This window comes from Polypterus senegalus, chromosome 12, assembly GCF_016835505.1.
Source record: "Polypterus senegalus isolate Bchr_013 chromosome 12, ASM1683550v1, whole genome shotgun sequence".
In the NCBI taxonomy this organism is placed as follows: Eukaryota; Metazoa; Chordata; class Cladistia; order Polypteriformes; family Polypteridae; genus Polypterus; species Polypterus senegalus.
This window is the reverse complement of record NC_053165.1, coordinates 147496437-147521851: the sequence shown is the minus strand read 5'-3', so window position 1 is coordinate 147521851 and position 25415 is coordinate 147496437. Positions and strand designations below refer to the sequence as shown.

Below are 25415 nucleotides of genomic sequence, written 5' to 3'. Positions count from 1 at the left end.
TTGCACATGTTGAAAATAAACATTAAACAAATAAGTAAACAAATCACCTTCTCTTTGAAGGACTTTCCATTCTCCAGCAATCCAAGCTTTTCTGGAGGCATAGAGTATGGTGTAGTGAGAGACAACGACATTGGGATCTTCTGGTTGTTTCCAAGAAACCAAGGCAGTGTCATCTTCTATTAGGGTCACCTTAATACCAATGGGAGGACCTGATGGAACTGGGACAAAAAAGAAAGCAGAACTAAAGGCCTTGATCAAGTACTTGATACTAAATGTTCATCACTTGGTTTTTCCTAATAACCTTACATAAACTAGGTAATCATTTCTATCACAGTCCTGGGTGAATCCAAGAGCCTTCCTTACAGCAAGGATCTAAGTGTGTTGCTTCATATTCCTGTGTTCTACTGGAATAGAAATGGAGGTAACGGTTACGTATATTTTAAGGGACACCGTTCCCTATGAAGGCTTTCTGTACAGTATTTTATCACTACAATGCTAACTTTATAGTTTCAGTATATGGAAAAATACATTTTTGTGACAGTGAAATGCCTTGGAACAATGTTCACCATAAAAGATATTACACCAGTAGGAACATTATGGGTTTAACAACTATTTGTAGGACCTTAATTCTTTAAATTTAGTTTTGGGGTCAATTTAAATGTTGTTTGGTGACTTGTTTTTGTTTAATTTGTGAAGCACAGTGACTCCTGCAAAACAAAATCAGGCAAATGTGTGTTTGGAATATAGTGTCCTGTCTACTATGATGCATTTAACAAAGTCATATTTCATCTCAAAAGTCATAAAACATGAGTAAGAAAAGAAAAAGTATTAGAAAAAATGTAGCAGAGGAGCATGACTGGGTGAACTTGTGTTTTATCTATATAAAATCCTTTATCTAGGCTTTCTAGATCATAGTGTTTCTTGTGTATGTTTGTATCAGTTTATCATCTTACCTTCTGGGAGCGTTGTCTGATATACCACCGGGCTCCAGGGACTGGAAAGCTGGTCAACATGCAGACGGACGGCAAACTCATATTTTGTGAAAGGCTGCAGATCCTGCACAAGCATGTGTGCTTCAGACCTAAAGAAAGATAAAGTAAATAAAAGTGGAAATTCTACATCTGATGTACACTTTTTTAGAACTCTATGCCAATAAATATGGCCAACCAGTAATATATTTACATTTTATAACAAATAATGTTTTCCATCTATCCATTTATGATTGAATACACCTAATCCACCACTCCCTAACCCAACAGCATCAGTTCAAAGGCAGTAAGTAGAGTGTAATGATAAAAGAAAAAAAATGTTAAAGCTTACCACTTTACATATATTGTCATTAGTAACAGGACATACTTCTGTTTCTTAAGTATGTGATCTCTGACCAACCTCTGCTTTGTGCTAGAAATTTTAAGCATTCATCACACTAAGCAGATGTCAATGTCATTAAAAACATTGAAACACAACAACCATATCTCCGATTTTCCCTTTATTATCATAACGGCTATAAAATCACCAATTTTCATTTTAGTTACCTCATGCTAATGTCTAAGTTAAATATTTGATGACATCATAAAACCAAATATCCCCACAACCATGTGTTGACAGTCAGTCAGTCATTATCCAACCCGTTATATCCTAACACAGGGTCACAATGGTCTGCTGGAGCCAATCCCAGACAACACAGGGCGCAAGGCAGGAACAAATCGCAGGGCAGGGCACCAGCCCACCGCAGGGCACATGCACACACACTAGTGACAAATTAGGATCGCCAATGCACCTAACCTGCATGTCTTTGGACTGTGGGAGGAAACCGGAGTACCCGGAGGAAACCCACACAGACATGGGGTGAACATGCAAACTCCACACAGGGAAGACCTGGGAAGCAAACCCAGGTCTCCTTACTGCGAGGCAGCAGCGCTACCACTGCACCACCCCACTATGTGTTGTGGGTTTGAAAAATTAAAGAAATATTAATATCATTAGATGCAGTGTCATATAATGAGGTTTTCTATGAACCTCGTTACAGAAAAATCAACAATGCATTAAAAATTTACTATTCAAACAAAAATGTTTTTATTCTATTTTATACAATATCTTTCAGTTATTACTCTCAAAAGAGCACTTTACATATAATAAATAATAAATATTAGATAATGTTAGAAACTACTTGGGTGACAAAATATATTTTTAATCAGTTGTTCTGTCTTCATTTTAGTTCTATAAAAAACAGAATCACTTTCAAGTGCAGTTCATATTATACTAGTGTAAAAAGATTCAATTATAATGGTTTAATATTCTTTGTGTAATGCTGTTGTCCAATCTATTTTTTGTAGCATGTTTTAAAGTCAGCACTATTAAACAGAGCTTTGAACGGTGCAAACTTTAATACCTGCTAGCAAAACTGCATTAAAAATGGTATGCATTGTTCTACCAACAGTGACAACCTAACATTCAAAAATAAGAAAAGTGTCTTGCAGGATGTCATTATGAAGCTGACTTCCATGGTATGAACTCTCTGGAAGGCTACTTACGTTTGCAGGTAAAGAACCAGGGAAGCATTCTGAAGGCCAACAGGATTACAACGAACAGTATAGTTTACCACCTGCCCAGATGAGAAAGCTGGTCTTCCCCAGTGTAGGTAGACTGATGACGAGCTGTTAGCTTTTGCATAGAGGTGGTGAGGGGGAGGTGGAGGTGGTACCATTCTGTCTCGAACAGCTATAGTGAAAGAAAGTTGATAGAAAAAAATGAATTGTCAAAGAAATGTAAGGCTAATACCATTCAAAAGAAAGTCACTATGTAAGTATAACTATTTCTATGATAGTTTGAATATGGTATTTTTTTTCTCCAGCTTTTGGAGTTTTTTTTGTTTTTTCTGTCCACCCTGGCCATCGGACCTTACTTATTCTATGTTAATTAATGTTGACTTATGTTTATTTTTTATTGTGTCTTCTATTTTTGTATTCATTTTGTAAAGCACTTTGAGCTACATTTTTTTGTATGAATATGTGCTATATAAATAAATGTTGATAGATTGATTGATTGACAGACATTTACCTGTCCCTCAATTTGGCACATTTACAATTTAATTGACTTGAATTGAAGAAGAATAAGAAATAATACAGATAAACTGTAACAATAACTTCTTTTTTCCACTACTAAAAACACAAGATGTCTTTAGTCTGAACAAGGTGAACTGTAATATGCATGTTTAAATTCCTGAAAATGGCATACCTTTAAATAAAATAAAGTTAAGAGTTTTTAAGCACTTTTCTCAGTACTTACAGACACATCCTGGTGTGCTGACAGTTTGATCAGCTTGATAGCCTTCACCTATATAGCTGTAAGCCAAAAGTTTCACATGATACTTCCTTCTGGGGTCTAGGAGTTAAACAAAATAAATTATTAAGTATGAAGAAATAATAAAAAAAATCTAATTACAATACAAAAAAGATAATCAAGTATAATAAATCATAAAATATAACAGAAAATGGAAGTAAAAGGAGCTAAAAAGCCTTGGTAATAATGAAAAAATTCCTAAATCAAACATGGCAAGGTGACTTGCAAAATTAAGCAGAAGTCAATTGTACATAAACTATAAAAATGCATATTTTCAAGTGTGTCACAGCAATATGCACAAAGTCAGAAACAAAAAAGTTTTTAAATCAATTTTTCAAAAAAGACTAAACATATTATATGGTGGCCGTAAGGCTTAAATCAGTCTTATAGCATGCTGATACATTCAGCCACACCTTCACCAAGACAGTCTACATTTGTCAATTAACCTAACAAAATGAAATTCACAAAATGGTATGGTAAATCATCAAACGTAACATAGCAATGTGTAAAAAAAAAAAACGAATCACTGAAAAATCAACATGAAAAAAAATCATAAAAATGTGTTCAGCGATAAATTTGACATAATAATACCGCAAAAAAAAAAAAAAGCACAGAGAACATTTGAAATAAATTAAATTTTTGTACAGTGTTCTTTACTGGGTGCAGGATCAAAGGACTGCAACAAGTTTATGGAAAAAATTCAATTACAAACTTTATAAATTACATTATCTACACATATAAAAATATGCACTAGTTTAAATCTGCAGTGAAAAAAAGCAATTGCATGCCGACTGATGTAAAAAGATAAATTAGAAAAAAGAAATTGTAAATTAAGCTTACAGAAAAGTGAATAAAAGGGAATAAGAAAGACAATAATAAATGCGTATTTTATCCACAAAACAGAAGGATTAATGCAAATAAACACTGCATAATATGTATTTTATTAGTATTTCAATATCAGGTATAGTAGTACTAGGGTGTTGTACCGTGTTAGCCATTATGAATGTAGAGAAAAGCCAAGCAAAATGACACATGACAAATAAAAAAATTATAACACAGTAAGAAAAAAGTAATACCTTTCTTTCACCTATGGTAAATCAACAGATCTCCTTACATGTAAATTTAAAAGATGATAAGGAAAATTTAGCTCCCATAATAAAGCCACTTTATGACAAATCTTATGAATAAACTAGGCTGACCCACCTTTTAAGGCGACTGCTTTTAAGTTGACCACTTCTTAAGGCAATTCAATATGTAGATCAATTTGATATTTTATACAAACTCATTAATTTGGTTATATTGCATTTGAGCGGTATTACTTTAATACTCATAGTTTCTGTTATTTTGTGATGAAATTTAAACTTTTTTTGTATATTGAGGTCGCCCTTTTGAACCCCCCTGATATTTACTAAGTGGTGAGGCATTTGTACTCCATCAACGTTAATTATTTCCAGAGACATAATTTTGTCTATTTTTCCAGCGCACAAAAGCAAGGGAACAATGGGAGCATCAGAACTCTGCTCACATCATGTCGCTTCGTACCGCAAGCTGCAAGTAGTAAGTCTGTGATAAGTGGAATACCGCTACGCTTTCTACTCACGGGACGGAAAGACAATCCTGACCGCTTTTATATAGTAAGAATGAAGAGTAGAAAATCATCTTTTACCTGAAAAAACAAAACCACAAATCCCTTCGTGCATTGCAAAATGGACGGGGCATGAGTGAAACTCCGCGCCTGCGTAGCACTCACGGGACGGAAGGACAATCCCGACCGCTTTTATATAGAAGGATGTAACTATTGCAGTTGGCTGCAAACCACAAAAAAAAAATAACAAGCTGTCAAAAGTATGTACAAGTAATTACTACCAAGAACAGATATGTAATTGATAGTTGTCCATCCATCCATTATCCAACCCGCTATATCCTAACTACAGGGTCATGGGGGGTCTGCTGGAGCCAATCCCAGCCAACACAGGGCGCAAGGCAAGAAACAAACCCTAGACAGGGCGCCAGCCCACTGCAGGGCGCACACACACACACACACACACACACACAAGGGACAATTTAGGATCACCAATGCACCTAACCTGCATGTCTTTGGACTGTGGGAGGAAACCGGAGTACCTGGAGGAAACCCACACAGATACGGGGAGAACATTCAAACTCCACGCAGGGTGGACCCGGGAAGTGAACCCAGGTCTCCTAACTGCAAGGCAGCAGCGCTACCCACTCCGCCACCGTGCCACCCAATTGATAGTTGTAATTGTTAAAAACAATCTACTCCTGGTAATGTCCTAATATGTGCTTTCATAATATTCACAATTTAATGTAGAACCTTGCAAAGCTGTACCCTTTAATTATGCTTATAGCTTATATTAGACATGTATGACGTAACAAAGTGATTCCGTGAAGAATATTGCAGGAATATTGATTTGCTGTTAAACTTGAAAACCCTTGGACACAGCAAAACACTTTATGTAGGCCTCTCCTTTATGATAAACGAGGAACCAGAAAAAATTTCACAGCAAATCTCTCTTTTGAATACAGAAAACAATCGTGACCTCATGCAGTACAAGACTTCTAGCCATCCTATTACTCACTTCCCAAGAGTACTTTTTATGTATTTCCACCAGGGGACACTAAAGGCAGTCCCTACCACTTTTCATTTGTAAATCTATTTAATATATTTCCCACTCTTGTATTTCTTATACATAATAAGTGTCTGTGTTTAATACATACCAACTTAGAAAGATGCAGGTGTTGATTTTATATAGTATGTTTTATTGTAGACAAATAGTTACAAAAGCTGATATCTCTAGACTGTAGCAGGGAACAGACAGAGGTAGCAGTGTTCACGATAAAAGAAAAATATAAAAGACGGGAATGGTGAGGACCTCAAAGAGTCGAGGCTCATGTTGCCTTTTTTTTGGAAATGAGAATGTACAATTGCACATCAAATTAAAAACAGATGCCTTCAGGGTCTTCACAGCTTTATGGGCTTACTTCTCAGGTAACAAGTTGCCCGCACACACACTGATCTCTCCCCAACTTCAGACACCCCTCGTTATACACAAACTGAGAGATGTGCTCCGCCTTCTGAGAGGCACATTTCAAGTCCAAGTGGATAAAACCTCACTCTACTGACATGTTCTTCGAAAAGGTTAGGCCTCAAGAGGGTTATTTACTGCAGGAATGAGACTTGTATCTGGATATCTTGTGTTTGGGATCAATTCCCTTGTTTTCGAGAGAAGCTGCTTCACATTGAGAAAACAGACAGCAGTGGCCCACAATAAAGATTCCTTACAGTAAACAAACATTCAAGGTCTAATGAATTAACATACAAACCTTGTTATTTAACATAACATTTAGATTAATCTGAAATCATATTTCTCTAACTGTCAAAGTACATAAAATCAAGTCAAAATAAAGTCAAGGGGTGCCCACCGAGTACATACAAATAAATATTAGTTTAATGCAATATATCTGTATTGTTCCATATGAAAGGCATTATATAAAACAAAAACTGATTGAATAACTACGACTCAGTAAAATGTTGGTAATAATTTTAATAATTAATTATACAAATCCTGTGTTGAGTGGGTTCTGTGAACCAAGAAATTAATGATTAAACATTACTCCTGGCTTACTTTTAATAATCTGTTTCTAATGAGCTGTAATATTCTCTTTCTTTCTCTCTTTCAATAACCTCTTTGCCTTCTGCCTATATTCTTAGCTATTGTTGCACTCTGCCTTTGTCTTCCTTCCTACTTCCCTTACTTATCTTTCCGATCCTTTATTTTCTTAGTTCCTTCTCTTACTGCTTTTCAGCTTTCCTTCATTGTCTCCTACTTTTCATACTTTAAATATTGGTTTCTCTTTTACCTTTTGCATTTCCTCTTCTTCCCTTTTTCCACCACTTCCTAAATACCTCTTATTAATTTTGATTTCCTCCTCTTCTTTCTCCACTCTTCCTCCCCATCTTATTTGCTCATCTTTCTCCTCCTCCTTGCTCTTACTAAATATGTTTCTCTCAATCCTTATCTTTCTATTCTCAGCTGTTTTCTTTTTTACCTTCTATATCCTCTTAACCTTTTCCATTTCCTTCACATTTCTAACCTTTTTCCTCTCACACTAATTTTCTTTGCCTCTTCACATCATTTATTTTATATTCACCTCTAAATTCCTCCTCACCCTTGTTCTTGCTTTATCTCCTCTTCCACCATTTTTAAACCCTGGCCACTTTATTCAGTCTCCGTATATGTCCCTTGTTCTCCTTTTTTCTAGTTTGATTCTCATATTTCTGCTTTTTCTCCCAGTCTCCATCCTATCTTCACTCCTTATTCTTACCGCCCTCTTTTCTTCACCACTCCTCCTATTTTCCATTCTCCATACCACACCTTTCTCTTACTTTTCCCATTTCCATTTCTCTTACTTCTATTTTTCTGTTTGATTCGTGCTTTTTCTAAATTATTATCTCTCCAACTCCACTTCTTTTTCATGCTTATCTTCTTTCTCTTCCTCCTCTTCATGCTGCTTCTCCTATATAATTCTCTCTCCTCTTTACTCCTCCTCCTGGTGACATTAATTATTCCACACAATTCAATGACTCTGCTAGGGACAATTGCAGTAGTTTTCATTCAAAGATACAAGTCTGCCAAACTCATTTAGGTGTTTTTAGGCAAACGTGTGGAAGTTTGAACATTATTTTTCTTTCATTTCCACCCTGAGCAGGATTCTTTTTAATTTATCACTAAATATGAAATTTCACATTAAGTACTATGAAAAATCTCAATGGGATATGAGAATGTCAGATTCTTTTGGCTTTCTTAAGTCTGGGCTTAGGGAAGTAGGTCAGGGCTAGAAAATCTGAAACTGACCTGCACCCCTCCCCCAGGTTCGTCTCCACACTGCCTCTCCAAGCCCCCCACCATTTAGAAAATACTTTTGAAAGGCAGATCAAAAAAGTCTAAAGGAAGGTCTCCTCTGGGACCTTACTATCTATCAGTTGGAGTTAACAAAAGAGAGACAAAAAGTCTCTTTGTCAAAGTCACATGTTCATCTTTTGCTGTCCAGTCGTATTTAGCCTTTCAAAGGCCACAGGGAAAAATAAAAAGTAAAACCCATCATTATTCACATTGCTTCTGCCCCACTTGTAAATAACCTTTTAATTAGTAGTATAAGTTGCATCATCTTCTTAAAGCAAAATATTATAGGAATATTGTTTTTATCAAAAGCATTATGCCTGAAATATTAAAAGGGTGAATTTATTTTATTCATTTCAGCTTACAGGCACAACCTATCTTTCATTCATAATATTAACTGCACTATACTGTTCATAAAAAATTCTGTAGAATTATGTCCTTTACAAAATATAAAAACACACTAAATATAAAAAATTGCAATGCTGTATCCATCCATTGCCAACACCACCTTATGCAATTCAAGGTTGTGGGGTGCAAGACAGAAATCAGCCTTGGGCAGGGCACCAGTCTATTGTATGGGATGCTTACTCTCATACCCACACTCACATAGTGTCAAATTTAGACTCAAACGCTAATATAAATACACATCTTTGGGATATTTTAACAATATTGAAGTATAAGGAACAAAAAAAAAACGCATTAAATATGGAGAGAATGTGCAAACACCACACACAGAGTATATCTATACCCTGAACTATGGACCACCGTGCCTTTTCAGGTGGTAACATGTCATTAAAGTAGTAATTTTGATTTAGACAATTCAAATGAAAAGTATAGCAGCACTGTGCTGCAGCCTTAAAGCTCAAGTCAAGTCAAGTCAAGTCAAGTTGGGGAGTATGCACTGGTACAGTGTGTTGCCGCACCCACTACACAACAAAACAACTCGGGATCCCGGTTTGCAACCCCCCAGGCAGACACGCAGCCCAGTCTCACCCTCCAGAAATGACCCTCTATCTGCAGCAGCCAGGTGTTACGTGGGCGACCCATTGGTCTGGTCCAGCCACTCAGGCCCCCAGCAATAAGGATCTTACGAGCTGGATCGTCCTCGAGGAAACGCGCCACATGGCCGTAGTGCCATAACTGATGCTCCCTCACAATGCAGGTAATGTGCCTCATTCAGGATTCCATGAGCAACCGCTCATTCAACACAAAGTCAAACCAACGGTACCCAAGGATTTTCCGAAGAGACACAGTACCAAAGGAGTCCAGTCTTCATCTCAGGTCACTGGACAGCGTCCATGTCTAACAACCATATAGCAGGACAGGAAGCACTAGGAATCTAAAGACTTGGACCTTCGTCCTTTTGCATAGATATCGGGAGCACCACACACCCCTTTCCAGCGACCTCATGACCTCCCCCCATGCTCATCTCAGTCCATCTACTGACTTCATAGGAAGAGTCACCAGAGACGTGAATGGCACTGCCAAGGTAAGTAAACCTCTCGATGAGGTCAACACTCTCTCTGCAGACAGACACACTGCAGATGACTTTGCCCAAGAGGTCATTAAAGGCCTTGATCTTTGGTTTTTATCCAGGACACTCGCAAGCCCAGATACTCAGACTCCTCGCTCAGTCTCTCAAGAGCCCCGATCAGAGCCTCCATTGACACCGAGAAGATCATAGCATCGTCAGCAAAGTCAAGATCTGTGAATATTTCTTCAGTCTTTGCTTCCATTTGGGAAACTGGCATCATCCCAGCTTACTGGAAAACGGGACTTTATGTCCCAATCTGGAAAGGCAAGGGTGATCGCCTGGATTGCAGCAACTACAGGGGGATAACACTGCTCTCGGTGCCGGGTAAGGTCCTTGCTAGGGTCATCCTCAATAGGATCCGAGATCACTTGTTCACCTACCAGAACAGTCTGGTTTTTACGCCCAAGAAATCTACCATCAACCGCATCCTGCCACTGAGGGTTCTCATGGAGCAAAAACGCGAATATCAGGCAGTTTCTTTGCAGCCTTTGTCAATTTTCACAAAGCATTCGAATCAGTTGATCGAGCTGCCCTGTGGGACATCCTGAGGATTCACGGGATCCCCTCGAGGTTGCTGGATATCCAGGCCGGCCTTTACACTGGTACTGTGAGTGCTGTGCAGAGTAGAGGCAGGTCATCTGCATTTTTCCCAGTTGATTCTGGGATTCGTCAGGGCCGTGTTCTTGCTCCTACACTGTTCAATGCTTGTATGGACTGAGTGTTGGGCAAGGTCGTGGGGTCCAGCGGCTGTGGGGCATCTGTTGGTGAAAAAAGGTTCTTAAAGCTCCATGTATTGTATTTGAATCCCAGTACTGACACTGTCTATATGGAGCTTTGCATGTTCTCCCAGTGTCGGGAATGTTGTTTTTTTTTTGACTATTTACTTCTTACAAAAAAAATTTACTTGTTATGATGAATAGTCACTCTAAATAGACTTCGATGCAAGTGAACATGTGTGAGTTTGTGCTGTGCAATGGGTACCTCCCACACACCCAAACCCCACCATATGGTTTGCTCCTACTTTGCACCAATACTGTTATAGCAGGCTCTGTTTTCCATGACCTGAACTAGATCAATGAAAGTATGGATGGATAGAATTGAATGTAACTCTATTTTACTGTTTATTTAGTGAAATAAATTGCATTATTCTGTTCATGTAAAATAATTAAGTAATGTGTTGGCACTGAAAGCCAATATAAATAAAATATTGCACTAGATTTACTACACCACTTGATTTTGATCTTTTTTTCTTTGCCCTTCTACTATGCAAAAACATTAAGTTTTGTAAAGGTGCAATTTCTCATTAGATCTGATACAGATGTTCATCCTTCTCACTCGCCTTCTGTCCACTTCTGCTCTTCACTCCCAACCCCCTCACCAGGGTTTTGTGTCTAACAGCCCAGTTGAACAGATCACTGGTCTCGTCTTTCCAGGATAAATGCCCCCCCATGCACTCCCACCCCCTCCAATGCCACAGTACAATGGCCTTGCAGTAATTATGCAGGAAAGAGGCCAAGAGTACAGGGTGGATTTGACATGTGGGCCATGACCTCTGACATAGAATTTGGGCAGGTTAAACCTTCCTTGCAATGAATGGGATTTGAGGGGGTGGGGTGGGGACAGCTTTTAGGGGCCCAAAAAAGCTGCAAGGAAAGACAGTGTTTGTTTCAGCATCCATGCTTATGGAACCTGCTGAAAGCTGCCTTATCTCCTGCCAGATCCTATCACAGAATTTAAGGAGAATTGATAATTAAAGTGAAGGAGGAGTCAGCAGTGGGTTCATTTACCATAACCCAAAAAGATTTACTTAACACAACAAATTTCCTTTCTGCATAATGGGAAGGCTGTGCATACAAAGTATTAGGGCACAAATCAGCTGTACATACAGAAATGAGTAGATGCTTGGATAATTATTACCTTTATTTAACAGGAAGTTTTATTCTGACTATTCTCTAAATTATAACAGAACAACAAATTTAACATTGAAAAATCTGGAACCACAGCAGATTATTCTTCAGATTACACACTCAGTTCCTGGTGGGGACAGAACTGCTAATCTTGTAGTCTAGAGTACAACACTCTGGCCTCTAGAGGGCCACATAGTCTTATTTCACATAGGTGTGCCCTCTAGAGGGCCTCGACTAATTAAACATACAAGAGGTCTTCAAAGGATGGATATATATAAAGTTGGGCTCGTAGGTTAAACATGCACAACAACTTCGGACTACCTAGAACTTTATTTTTAAGTGGGCTCCAATAGCTAAAAATCACTCTGTATGTACATCAGAAGTGGCATTGCCTAAGCAACTGTTAAAAATCCTTTCCTTTTGCTATATAAATAACTGAAAAGTGTGGAAAAACAAGTATGTGATAATTCTGTGAGCAGAAAATAAAAACTGTATAGATGAAAAGAAAAACAGAAGTCATCCATACAAATGTTTGAATTATATTAATCTATACATACTTTTTCTATATAAAGCAGCAAAATATATGAAAGAATGGCAATGTGGTATCTGAAAATACCCTGCAAAAGACTGGTACTCAAGCCTTAAATATAAAAGAAAAGATGAAGACTAGACGTAGAGTGATTTTGTGACAGGACTGAGAACCAGATAATGTTTTTTTTGTATTTTAATTTTCATGTTCCTGTTGATGTCATTTTACCATCCAAAGACATATTGTGGGATTGACCAGTGACTAAATCGGTCCCTATATCTGTGCCCTGTGATGGACATTTGTTTTTACTGCTCCATATAAGCCTATCGTATACGATGGTGCTGAAAAGACTACTTTTAGACTGAAACATTATTTGCTGAGCTGAATGCTGCTGCACAACACTAGAATCCACAATTCAAATGTAAGATTTTGGCATGGCCACTGCCTGTATGGTGTTTACACAATTACCTCATGTCGGTGTGGTTGCATGAGACTGTTCTGCAATTGACTGGCACCCCATCCATGGTTAGCACCTATCTTGCACTCATTTTTTTTGGTCACCTTTATTTTTTGGGCATGTTCTCTCCATTTACTTGTTATTTGCAGCCTCAAACTGACTTAGCCACCACCATTTTTTCAACTATATTTTGTATTTTTACAAGTGTCCAGCAATCTGTAGAGTGCTGGGAAACAATTAAGCTGTTAAACATACCCTGCTTAAAAGGTACTGTAGATTACTTGTGGAGCACTGGTTCTTGCTAAATTATCTATTTTATCTAGTATGCTATCTCTGTGGTTCAAAAAGCATATTTATTTTTATTTATCCTTTATTAAACTGGGCAATACCATGTGATAATAAAGTATAAAGTGAATACTGACATGGTTAGAGTGACAAATACAATTGATGAAAAGTCATGATTTGCTGTACAACCTTAATTGTTAAAACATGTTCACCAGTTTACCCAGAAAAGGGTTAATGGCAGCTTTGCTTTCACCTTTACTGACAAAATGCCAAGAGCCAAAACAGGCTATAAATTTAGAGGATCACATTCTCTCTCTCTCTCTCTTTCTAGTATGGAGAATTCTTTAGGTATTTGTGGTCACCTGATTTATATGGTCTATTGACGTATCCTGTTTGACTCTGGGTCTTTGTTCTCCCCCACAAGGCCTCTGACCAAAGAAAACTGCCTGGGCCCTAGCAATAAATGTCAGTTCATTTGTTGACAAAAAAAGCATAAATGGCAGCTTATCAGATTTGCTAGAGAGATGGGAATCCAAGGTTTTTGGCCATTAAAAGCTGAGCAGTTTTTGATCAAAAGTTTGAACATTCAATGTCCTGGAAACACCCAGCTCTTTGACATGGAGTTCAATATATTTTTGTACCAGTCCCTTAAACTGTAATTCATTAATTTGAATTAATCCAAATCAGTCTTGTGTAACTTAGTGTCTACTGTATTTCATGCAAATCACAATCATCTCACATTACACATCTACAGATGACTCTTCCTTTAAAACATACATTATACAGATACTTCATGTTCATCAGTTTTCTATACTTTACATAGTCACAATTGGATTCACAGTTATTTAATACTATGTATAAGCTCAGCACGTATAGAGTGCTTGTGCAAGGCAGAACAGGTTTGCACACACAACACATGCCAAGATAATCTGGCCATTTTATCAGCATTTCAGTGAACAGTAGCAAGAAGCCTAGGCCACCAGAGAAAAGCTAAAAGAGTGTTACAATTACATACACACATAACACAAAAAGCACTCTGAATTGCCTGGGGGGTATATACATATGCAGCTTTGGTTTCTTCCCACAACACTTTCTCATCCACTTTACAAACCTGCTTAAATACGTAAACCTATGAGAAGCACACAGCAACGCAGCTGACACACAATCTTACAAACAGGGAACAAAAATCTTGCTTGATGTCATACATCCCAATTTGTCCAAAGTGAAGCAGTTTTTTTAGTAGAATTTCTTTCTGTTTCCCAATCATAAATGCAGTTGGCACTTGATCCTGCATGTAGATGGAATAAATAAGTCATCCTCTTTTCAGAGTTGCGGTCGTTTTTCTGTAATACATGTAGCCAAATCAGTTTTACATATTACTGCTAAATTTAAGTTCAAAGGCCACTCCTTCTTATATTCCTATAATAGACTTCTTTAACAAGATAAAAAAAATCACAACTTTCCCTAGATTAACACGAGTAAGAGCTTATCATAAAAGTATCTGCTATATCAGTGGCAGTATCTATAGTACAATGTATAATTATGATGCAAGGGGGAAGAGAACTGTCTTCTGGCTGATAACTTTTTTCAAATGTAGCAGTGATAACTAGTTTTTGCTTGGGCTCATGATGACATAAAAACATGCAGCGTATAGACTTATCTTCTGAAACCCACTTAATCTAATTTTGGGTCATGGTATACTTGAGCCTATATCTGGCATCAATGAGCACAAAGTAGGAACCAGGAGATTCATACATATCTTGTTATTTTAAAGTCACCAGTTAACCTAACCTACATATCTCTGTGTTATTAAAACTAGTGTAATCTAAAGAAAAATACATTTGTACATGAAAGGAATGTGCAGACTAACAGAAGTTAGACAGTGACTCGGCCAGGCCTGTAAACTCTGCAGTTGGTCTAACCATTGCACCACTATGCCACTTAGCATACTTCACATTATTTTTTGTTTTTGAGTACTATGGTATTTATTTTAAATATTCAGCCACAATGGCACATTGGTTAGCATTTTTACCTTACAACACCAAGGACTTTCCAAAACCTATCCCATTTACTGTCTATGTAACATTAGCATGTTCTTTCTTTGTTCACAGGTTTGCAACAGTATAATAGTTTTCTTTTATATGGCTCACCAAATACTAGTGATACTAAACTGGCTCATTATACATGAATTTGCCCAGCAAATAACTGGTTTGAAATGTTGCAAAGATAAGCTTTGGTTCCCGAAGTCCTTATTATAAAAATAAAAAACCTGATCGACATACTGTTCATGGATCTTGGTAAGATGAGGAAATGAAAAGTCATGCCAGCTTCAAGGCAGATTTGATATCAAAACATCTATTATTCATTTCAACCCTAGTGACATGGACCTTGGGATGTATCTTGATGGCCTGCTGTATATAGGAAGGACCGTATAGGGTGGCCTTCTGTGGGTGAATGGAAGACAGTTCCTGAGATTGAGGACAGCCATACATGCCTTAGCCAATTGAAATAATTTTTATTTTACTTTTGGGGTTGCTCAGCTTGTGTTCACCTCACTAATTAAATGTGTAGCTCTCTTAAAATAAACCAAACTTAAAGAAATTAACTGTTGCTACAGATAGACCTTGCTTCAAACCTAACTAAACATGGGGCTCATTAGGTTTGAGGAAACTGAAATGACTATAGGCAATGAGAGAGAAAAAGAAACATCTTTGAGTTCAAAGTCTCATATTGAGGTCTACCACAAGATTAAAATCTTTATTGACAAAATAGCCCAAAGCATGGAGTCAGCAGACAGGTTACAAACACTTAATGCCACTATAGTCTCTCAATCTGTCTGTCAGCACACCATCTTAAAGTTACTACATCAAGTTGTCATGAGAGATGCCTTCTTAAAACAAACTCACTTGACTTATTTCTCTTCATTGCTGGAAATGTTTCTTGGAAACAGTTTAATGGAAGTGATTTATGTTAATTAACTAACATAACCTGGATTGTCCTAATAAACCTTCCGCAATTGTTAATCTGATACCCATAAGTCACTAAAAAGAATGGAGAACACAGAACAATAAAACTTTACTGAGCATAGTATGGATCAGGCTAGACAACTACCCATTACTCTCTTTGACTAAGGAATAGATGTCCTGTACAACATTCTGTTTACTCCCTACGGCTCTCTTTCAAAAAAGCAAGCTTTGGTTTCAGATCTCCCAGAAATTTTCACCTCTTTTGAAAAATGCAAGAAATCATCAAATTGCTGGTGAGAAGACATGTACTCTTATGTCAAGTGCACACTGATGCTGCCTTTATTGTTTATACATTTGCAACATGCAGCACTCATATGATAATAACACTAAGGAGAAAGTTTTATTAATCATCTTTTAAATGATTTTTATTTTAGTATTACACAAATAAAAAAATAATTATTGTATAATTAAATTTTTATAATGTATTTAAGATGAAAAACAATAATCTGGTATTGTATATCATTTTATACTGTACAATTAACATTTAATTTTAAATGTTTTAATTATAATCATGATTTGTACATTAAAACATCTGCAATGTGAATAAAAACATAAAGTAGATCAGTGCCAAGTGCAATTGAAAGAATTGTACCTTAGGATAACCAAACAGTATCTTGTATGCCAAGTGTTAGCTAGGATGCACCCTGATTTTTTTGAAAGAGGTAAGAGAATAAGGATATAGTAAATATGTTTGTGTTGCCACATCATCCCACAGTCAAATATCTATGTAATCCATCAGACTGACAACTTGACTTCTCAAAGATCAATGATTTGGTCTCTAGAATATTCATTCAATTCTTCATAATACTGATGAACATATCACTGTGTTCTGTATATAGTGTACTGTATATACTGCAGTGACAGTGCAAGTACCCGCAGATCAGCAAGAACTGATGTTTTCGTGCTATTAACTTTTTATGGTGAGCATGATGTACTACTATCTAGTCATGAACATAACAGATATTCAGACCTAATCATCTGCACACCTGCTTATGCTGACCCCTTAAGTTTACAAGTAAACTGGACAACTGCGTTTAGATGCAACAATTTGTTATCATATAAATCTTGTATATAAATATCCCAATTACTGATCACTATTTATATGTATCAATTTATATTGTAATTACTGTTTTTGTTATTATTTTACATGCACACATCCCTTGTTTAAAGCTGCAAAAGGATGCAATGTAGCTCTCAACAAAGAGCACAGCTTTGTTAGCTATAATGTTTGCTTTTGGGAGCTCTGTGCACAGCAGCCTGCAGGTGTAGTGATGTGACCCTCTGGTATATTTTTTAGAAATAAGTCTAGTTGATAATTTTAGTACAATTTTACAGATAAGACATAATTGATGGTTTAGAATTTAAAGTTTATTTACATGTGTAAGCTGGTAGCAATGGGCATAAAGTCCATTGGGGAAACTAGCTCAGGAGGATCATGGACATAGGAATGGCAAAGACAGAAAAGAAGAGCCCCCCCCATTAAAAGTCAGTGTGAACAAAGTGCTGCCACACAAAGGTAAAGGTAAGACCCTGGAAATTTTTGCAATTGTTACCTGGGAATAAAGGCTTTTCAATTTGATCCCTGTATCCTTAAAAAGATAAAACAGTAGCTACCGCATTTATTTTTTTAATCTTTAACATTCAGGCCACAAGGATTTAAAACAAGTGCTGGAGAGACTTTTCTTTAAATACACTTCAACTTTAAAGTTTCTATATTTTTGGACTCCATTACACTAGATGTTTTTTGAAGTTAAAGGCAAGAAGAAAGAAAATGCCAGGACTGCAGACAAAGAATGGAAAGATCATTGTCCATTTATAGGCAGAGAGCAGAATTTTATTGACAACTCATCAATAAATCATTTTGCTCCACTCCACAAAGGGCCACAATAAGTTCCTTTGAAGTCAAGAAAGTGATTTAACTGATCTCTCCACACAAGTAATACAACTTCCATAAATCCCCTGAAAACACACATAAAAATGTTTTGCTTATTTATGAAAATAAAGTTACACAATTCATTTATTGAGCCTCCACCATGAAGATTCTAGAGATCACAGCAATAGAAAAATGTGTGTGGCTCTGAAAAGGGGTTATTCTATTTTAGTTATGACTTTTGTCACATTTGTTCTGCTGGTTGAAATATAAGTCAACTAATAATTTATTTTATGAGGTACTTTTCACATTGTGACTCACTGTGATGGCCTCCCCATAAATTTATTGTTCATGAAACTTGATAAAAGAGAACCAAATATGATGGGGTCTTTTATGGTTTAAAAGCATTTGCCAGATTTACAAATGGCACACCAGTCCATCAGATTTACATACAGCAAAAACACAATTTTTAGAGAATCACATTTGTAAGATGTAAAAGCAGACAGTTTAAACAAATTCATCTTTGTCACACAGTGAACCAAGTATAGGATTTGAATCCAAGACCTCCTGGATGATAATCCACCTCTAGTCCAGCAAGTCACACACCTCATATGTAATGTAATGAATAGACTTGCGATACCTAAATGGAAATAGGGGATCTATCTGACTGGGTCGGTTTTCCTCCGTTAATTGCAACAAACGTAAGTTCACTTTCATGCATTCTGAGGAATGCTGGCTATAATGTAAATTAAGAGCTCACTTTTGTGCATTCAGAGGAAAGCTCTTCATAGAAAATATACTCTGCTGCACATAATGTGAATTTATACCAGTAGAAAAACAGATATCATATTGTTCTTTTAAATTAATATTCAGTTTGAAATATTGGTAATTGGGTTCTCATCAAGCTCTTTATTTACATTTGAGGTCAAATAAAGCCCAAGTCTGGTCTGGATTAAATTATTTCCTTTTACTTAATTAGTGTGCAGTTTTCCATCTCTCCTGAAGAACAAGGTACAGCAGACAATGAGTAAAATCAAGTAAGAAAGAAGAGTCTATAAAATAATGCTATTTTCAATTTTTTCTTTAAGCCCTGTAAAATAAAAAAATAAAACTATGTGCCATATCATGTCTCACAAGCTTATTTTTAAGGAAGTGATTTATATATAAAGAATTAGTATTACTATTGTGGTTATAATGTATAGTATATACATTTAGTTTTTATATCTACAACCTTCACAATCAATTTTTAAGCCAATTCTATTGTTATGGCGATAAGCTACATTAAATGTTAAAGTAAATGAAATGCTGTAGTTGCAATGGTTTAAAATTCAGTGACTCCTTAATCTTTTTTGTTTTCACATCCAGAATATACACACATTCACAGCCCTAGTGTATTTTCATAATTCTTGCATCCTGCATCAAATATAAGGTACTGGCCACCTGCCTTGAGGGAAATGACTACAGATGGTCAATTGTCCACTCAGAGTAGCCAACTTGTCTGATGCCCCTTAACCTTGCAACCCATGAATCTGCTCCAAAGGCCACAAAGCTCAACTGCTATCTTCATTTAAATATCAGTAAGGGGATAGCTGGTGACAGATGACCTAAGGTCAAACTCGAGTTCTGGTTCACACCAGTTCTTAGGCTTAAAGGTGTCCACTGCAGCCAGCATAAGAAATTAGCCCAATTAATCATTCTCCAGCCTTTCTGTCGATATCTGGTTGTCTGGCCATTTGCTTATTGTCCTGCGTGGCCAAAAAGCATTGAGATCCTCTTAAAAGATGAATGACCACCAAGACAAAGGATACCAATTCTCCCTTTTACTCATTCTTCCCCTTACCCTCAGGCTTATTATTGGCTCTCATTTTTTAAATTTATATTCTCATTAATAGCTTAAAAATAAAAATAAAACTTGTTTTCTTTAATATTACATTTTGACATATATGTAAGGTGGAGAAATCAGTTTAATTCTTTCTGAGATTTTTGAAATTAGGACAGAACTATTTTGCACTTCATTGGCAACATTTATAAGCAATCTGCAGATATTTTTACTCAATCACTGCTGTTCAAAAACCAGAAGAGAATAAATGCAATGTATTTACCCACCTAGACCCCCAATAGTATGGTGTGAATCTTTAGCTCGTAGCTCGATGGGTGCTCTCTCCTGTTGACTCTCCTCTCTGTAGAACAACTTATAACCCTGAATGCTGGCTCTGTTAACTGGGGAAGGCTGCCACCTCACCAAGATGGTTGTGCAATTTAATGGTTCCAAATGAAGTTCTGGGGCCAAAGGAACTGTAAGAAAAAAAATCAAAAGAATCATATAAATGTACTCTTAAAATACAAACACTTTAAAGGAAATGTGTTTTTGTTTTGACTTTTGAAACACATCCATTTGTCATATTTCTTGCTAGATAATACAAGTTCAGTGTGCTGAGGGTATCTATTTACAATAGTGTTAAAAACAATCTTACATTAAGAAAATATATTAGTCAAAATCCTATCTCCTAAATCTTATTGACTTTTCACTTTTTTGCTAGCCCAGCTCATTATGTTGTTAGGGTAAATTAGTTTGAGTAAACCCACCTAATTTAAAGCACATGATGGACAGAGAGCTCAAGATGGCAAATGCCTGAATTATATTTGACACATTTTTACACATAAATGCTGTGTAACATTTTATTAAAATATTCCGTGTTAGATAATCATCAGACTTAATATCTGTGAACTCAGTTATGTGTGTTGCTAAAATAAAATCAAACTGAATTCAGCTGAAGATTTTTTTATCATTTCTGATGATGTTGTTTGGTTAGAAAAATGTGATTGCCAATAGCACTTATGCTGAGTAACTTTTCTAGCATGACATGCAAAGTCTACATACAATAATGTCAGTTGCGGAGTAACTTTTTTTTTTTGGTAATTGGAAAGCAAATCTGACAGGGGTCTATTTCCAACTCTATGGCATTCTTTATAACCATGCTGATTGCTTATATTCAAAACATAAAAACACAGACGCATAACACCATGTTTCCTGTTCTTGTTTAAAGGCCTTACGATTGTTCTTCTAACACAAAACCTAAGTTCCCCCACTACCCTTGTCCTCCTCCTCCTGCTGCTTCTCTCCTCCTCCCATGACCTAGGCTATTCTGCTGTTGCTAGCAGCTGGGGAGCAAAGGGCACAGTAATAACCAAACTCAGTTTCTTAACAAGGTTACGAAAGTGATTTCTTCTTCGCAGATTTTCCATATCTGGATTGTGCTTTCAATTAACGGACAATACACAAGACCCAGAAAAAGTACTTTCAAATTTACAAATTTAACAAGAGGAACATTTAGGCAGAACCCTATAGAGTAAGCTACAGGGTGAAATGTAGTGCAAATGTATATGGGTACTTGGCAGAATAACAGTTAGTTTCAATTTTATTTTGCTATCTGTATTAAATACAATGTAATTCTCATTTTTTGGTAATAAATAACAACAAAAAAGCAGTATTTGTTATGATTCTCGTGTCTTTTTTTTTTTTGCTAGCATATTTGTTGCTAATTTATGTTTTTTATGCTATCCTTTGTCTTTTGTTATGGAGAATTAATTTTAACATTAGCACTGGTGTCATTTTAATTGTTAATTTTCATTAAACATTCTTTTTTCTCTTTGTTAATGCAACACCATTTTCATGTGATTGCAATCATCTCTGTGTTATACCTCAGTGTATAAAATTTTGTTGTTGCAATCTTCATTTAGCTTAGCCTTTCAAAACCACTATTGAGGTTCATTTTGGGCTCTGACTTTAGTTTTGTTAATAAAACTCCTTTTTAGTTTCTCAGCATAACTTTGATGCTCAGTTCTTGTAGTATTTTGATTTTGACCCTTGCCAATCTGACTGTGGTTTTTTTTTCAGTCCTTCGCTTATGTGTTGGGTGTGGCAACACATTTTATCAGTGCATGCTCCCAACCTCTCTCTTCGCTTAGCAACACCTGACCTGTTTCTCACTCACAATAACCTTTAGGTACTCTCTCATACCTTAACAGTATTAAGGTAAAAATGACGTTTAAGAAGGAATATATAAAAAGACTACATAAACCCATAATATACAATAATCATTTATACAACATATGGTACAGGGAAAATAAAAGTACTCAACCAGGCACAAATCCATTCTTAATACAACATAAAACAGCAGAATAATATGCAAAAAGTATTCTATTAAGCAATTTCAGCATGAAATCGAATATTTGTGACTCTGTCAGTATGGTGTCAATGTAGTTAGTTACAGCCTGCATAGGGAATAAGAAGGTAATAAGAGATTTCTGTAAGACAAGTAGCAAACATTCCCTGATTTTAAAGATTTTTTGAAAGAGCTGTTTATGAAAGTTTATGTTTATATGTTTATAGAAAGAAAAGAGTAAGCATCATAACCACTGAGTGGTCAGTAATAGAGAATAACATCCTTATAAGGTATTTTTAAAACCTCATATTACAAAGGAGGCCAGCACTTCAACCAGTGTTTTTAACACAATGGCAGTGGGATTTTTTTGGAAGCATCCAATGCAGATCTGGGTTCGCCTCCTTTGCCATTCATACTAATTTTTGTCAGCCTCATCAGAGAGACAGACATCCTTAAAGCAAATTACTAATTGATAAATTATGTAAAGATATACAGAATGCTCTAAATCTACTTCTTCTAATGTTGATCTACCATTATTTATGTTAGGACTTGCAGGTATCTTTGAAGTACTTCCTCTGTCTATCCGCAGGTTCTCTGACCTTAGATAAACTTGGAATATAGGACTTACTGAAGGAATGGCCTGACCAGAGAAATAGAATCTGCAGAACCATGGCTATAATGCTGCTCACATTGTCCTTGTTGAGGATTCTGAAATTGGCGCAGCAAATATCTCAGTTAATGCAGTGAATTTTCCAGAGGGAATGTGATGGAATCTCTCAAGAGTTTTCAGGTGGTAAGTGTAGGTGACTGAAGTAGGTAAAAGTTTCTTTAATCACCAGAGCATTTTGGACTTTATTTTCAATGACCAAGCTCAAATACATCCCTCCTGAAAGATGATGCTGCCATCCTGCAATGCTTAAACAGCACTTAAATCAACCTCTAAACTACAGATCTACTGTGACGGATCATGCCATTCAGCCATTTCCTCCATGTCCAGAAAGGACATTAAATATAGTAAGACATGATGCAAGGTGTGATGCTTGTTTGTCATTCTCATAGAAGTATTCAAAATTGGTGGTAAAGGACTTAGATGCAAGTTACAAGATATGACTAGCAACACTTGGAACAAAGAAGAAATCCTACTAGAGTCGTAAATTCTAACACTGTAATCATCTTCAAGAAGCGCAACAGATCTAAGAATGGAAATTACTATGGCATCACCAGTTCTAAATTTGAAAAATATTCATATGTAAGTTGTCAGCATCCACTTGCTAAGGAAACCCTTCCCCAGTCTCAGTGTGACTTCAGACCACAATAGGATACTATCAATACAATATCTAATTCTTTCAAATCCAAATTTAAAGCTGAGAACAGTGAAAAAAGCTGTACATGACAAAGGTTATTGAGAACATCAGTTAAGAATTACTCGTGAAAAACATGTCAAGACTTGGATGTCCTACCAAATTCATCACTATCATAACGCTGTTACACAAGGAGATGACAAGTAGATACAGACTGAGGTCATTACAATTATATTTTTATATTTGAACTCTATTTCCAAAATCAAGAAATATTTTTAATTTTTTTCCGTGTCCTTGTCAGTTTTAGAGGGACATAGTGACCTAATATTCATTAGCAAGAAAAGTATACTGAATTTCCACTCACATCTTAGGGTTTTATGGAATGCAAATATTTAGGTCCTATAAGCACACCAATTTATGAGGGTTACATGAAAAGTAAACTTATGATCAATTTTACAATGGCAGGAATATCACAAAAATTTGTATTCAGTCACAAATTTCCTGTGAAATAAAGCTAAGTTCTAGGAAACTGAATGGGGGTGGCTAGAGCTAATGTATTGTCTTACCAGGACACTCGTTTCAAATCCTGTCTTGTTTATTACTAGTGTAGCATTTTCCCATTTTCTCCATATGAGTGTTCTCTTGGTGTCAAGTTTTCCTCTCACACCCCAAAGGTATGTGTGTTAAATTGGCCCAGTAGAAGTAAGTGTGGGTTTATGTGATGGACAGGTAGCTGGTCCAGGTCTGGTTTGTACCTTGCTCTTTATGCTCCTGGAAAAGTCTCTGCATCCCCCCAACCCTAATAAGCATTAAGTGGGTACCGAAAACTGAAAGATGGAAATTAAATAAATGTATTTCTTAATGGATTACCACACAAATGAAAATAGAAGAATGTACCTTTAATGTTGGATGCTTTAGGAGTTCGGTGGGATGTCCAGGCAGACTGCTCTCCCCATCCAACCCTTGTGGCAGCAGCTATGCGGACTAGGTATATGGTGTCTGGAATCAGAGATTCAATCAGGTATTCAGACATGCTTCCTGGGAGTTCTAGCGTGTTAATAGCATTCTCTGTGCTGGTACGAAAAGAGAGACGAATTGCCACAATGCTGCCCCGTCTGAACTTTGCTGGAATAGGCTGCCATGAAACTACAATGTCAGTGGGACTGCGACTCGTCAAGCTGATCTCAGGGGCACGAAGAGGAACTGAAAAAAGAAAGAAAAAAGAATAGTAAAAGTGGATTGTTAGAGCAAAATTTTACACATCACACAGGGGTAGATCCAGAATTGTACATTAGACTTGTTCAACTTTAAAATGACATTGGATACATTGCCTAAGCGCAGGAATGTAAACTATAAGGATGCATATTTTGTCCTTATCACTGTCCCACTGTATGATGCTGGCTTAATAACTTAATTAGCCAGCACCTTACAACTTAGAAATATACAAAAATGTATACTATTAATATGTGACTTACAAATAATAAAGTACATAATCTCACCAGTAACACGAAGTATTGCCATCTATTAGTCAATATGTTAGACTGTAAAGCATAACATTAAACCATTAGCCCTGCAGAGCTCACAAGACAGTGTTCATAATGGTACCATACATAAAATGTTAATTAAGGATGATTGGTCTGAAAGCTATTTTATTTAAAGTAGTGATCCTCAACATTTGTGCTTTGAAGCACAGCTCTTCTTCTTCTTTCAGCTGCTCCCGTTAGGGGTTGCCACAGCGGATCATCTTCTTCCATATTTTTCTGTCCTCTGTATCTTGTTCTGTTACACCCATCACCTGCATGTCCTCTCTCACCACATCCATAAACCTTCGCTTAAGCCTTTCTCTTTTTCTCTTACCTGGCAGCTCTATCCTTAGCATCCTTCTCCCAATATACCCAGCATCTCTCCTCTGCACATGTCCACACCAACGCAATCTCGCCTCTCTGACTTTGACTCCCAACTGTCCAACTTGAGCTGACCCTCTAATGTATTCATTTCTAATCCTATCCATCCGCATCACACCCAGTGCAAATCTTAGCATCTCTGCCACCTCCAGCTCTGTCTCCTGCTTTCTGG

The 25415-nt window shown here is 36.7% G+C and overlaps 1 protein-coding gene across 2 annotated transcripts in view; it reads right to left on the bottom strand.

The window, feature by feature from the left end:
* Positions 1 to 25415, bottom strand: part of LOC120540828 (protogenin-like) — a 112624-nt gene that overhangs the window by 12328 nt on the left and 74881 nt on the right. For both annotated transcript variants that reach the window (XM_039771906.1, XM_039771907.1), the window contains exons 10-15: positions 24237 to 24542; positions 19979 to 20167; positions 3289 to 3384; positions 2535 to 2721; positions 954 to 1081; positions 48 to 218 (exon numbers count right to left, since the gene is read on the bottom strand). In XM_039771906.1, coding sequence (XP_039627840.1) covers positions 48 to 218; positions 954 to 1081; positions 2535 to 2721; positions 3289 to 3384; positions 19979 to 20167; positions 24237 to 24542 — 1077 coding nt within the window. The remainder of the gene's footprint in view (positions 1 to 47; positions 219 to 953; positions 1082 to 2534; positions 2722 to 3288; positions 3385 to 19978; positions 20168 to 24236; positions 24543 to 25415) is intronic.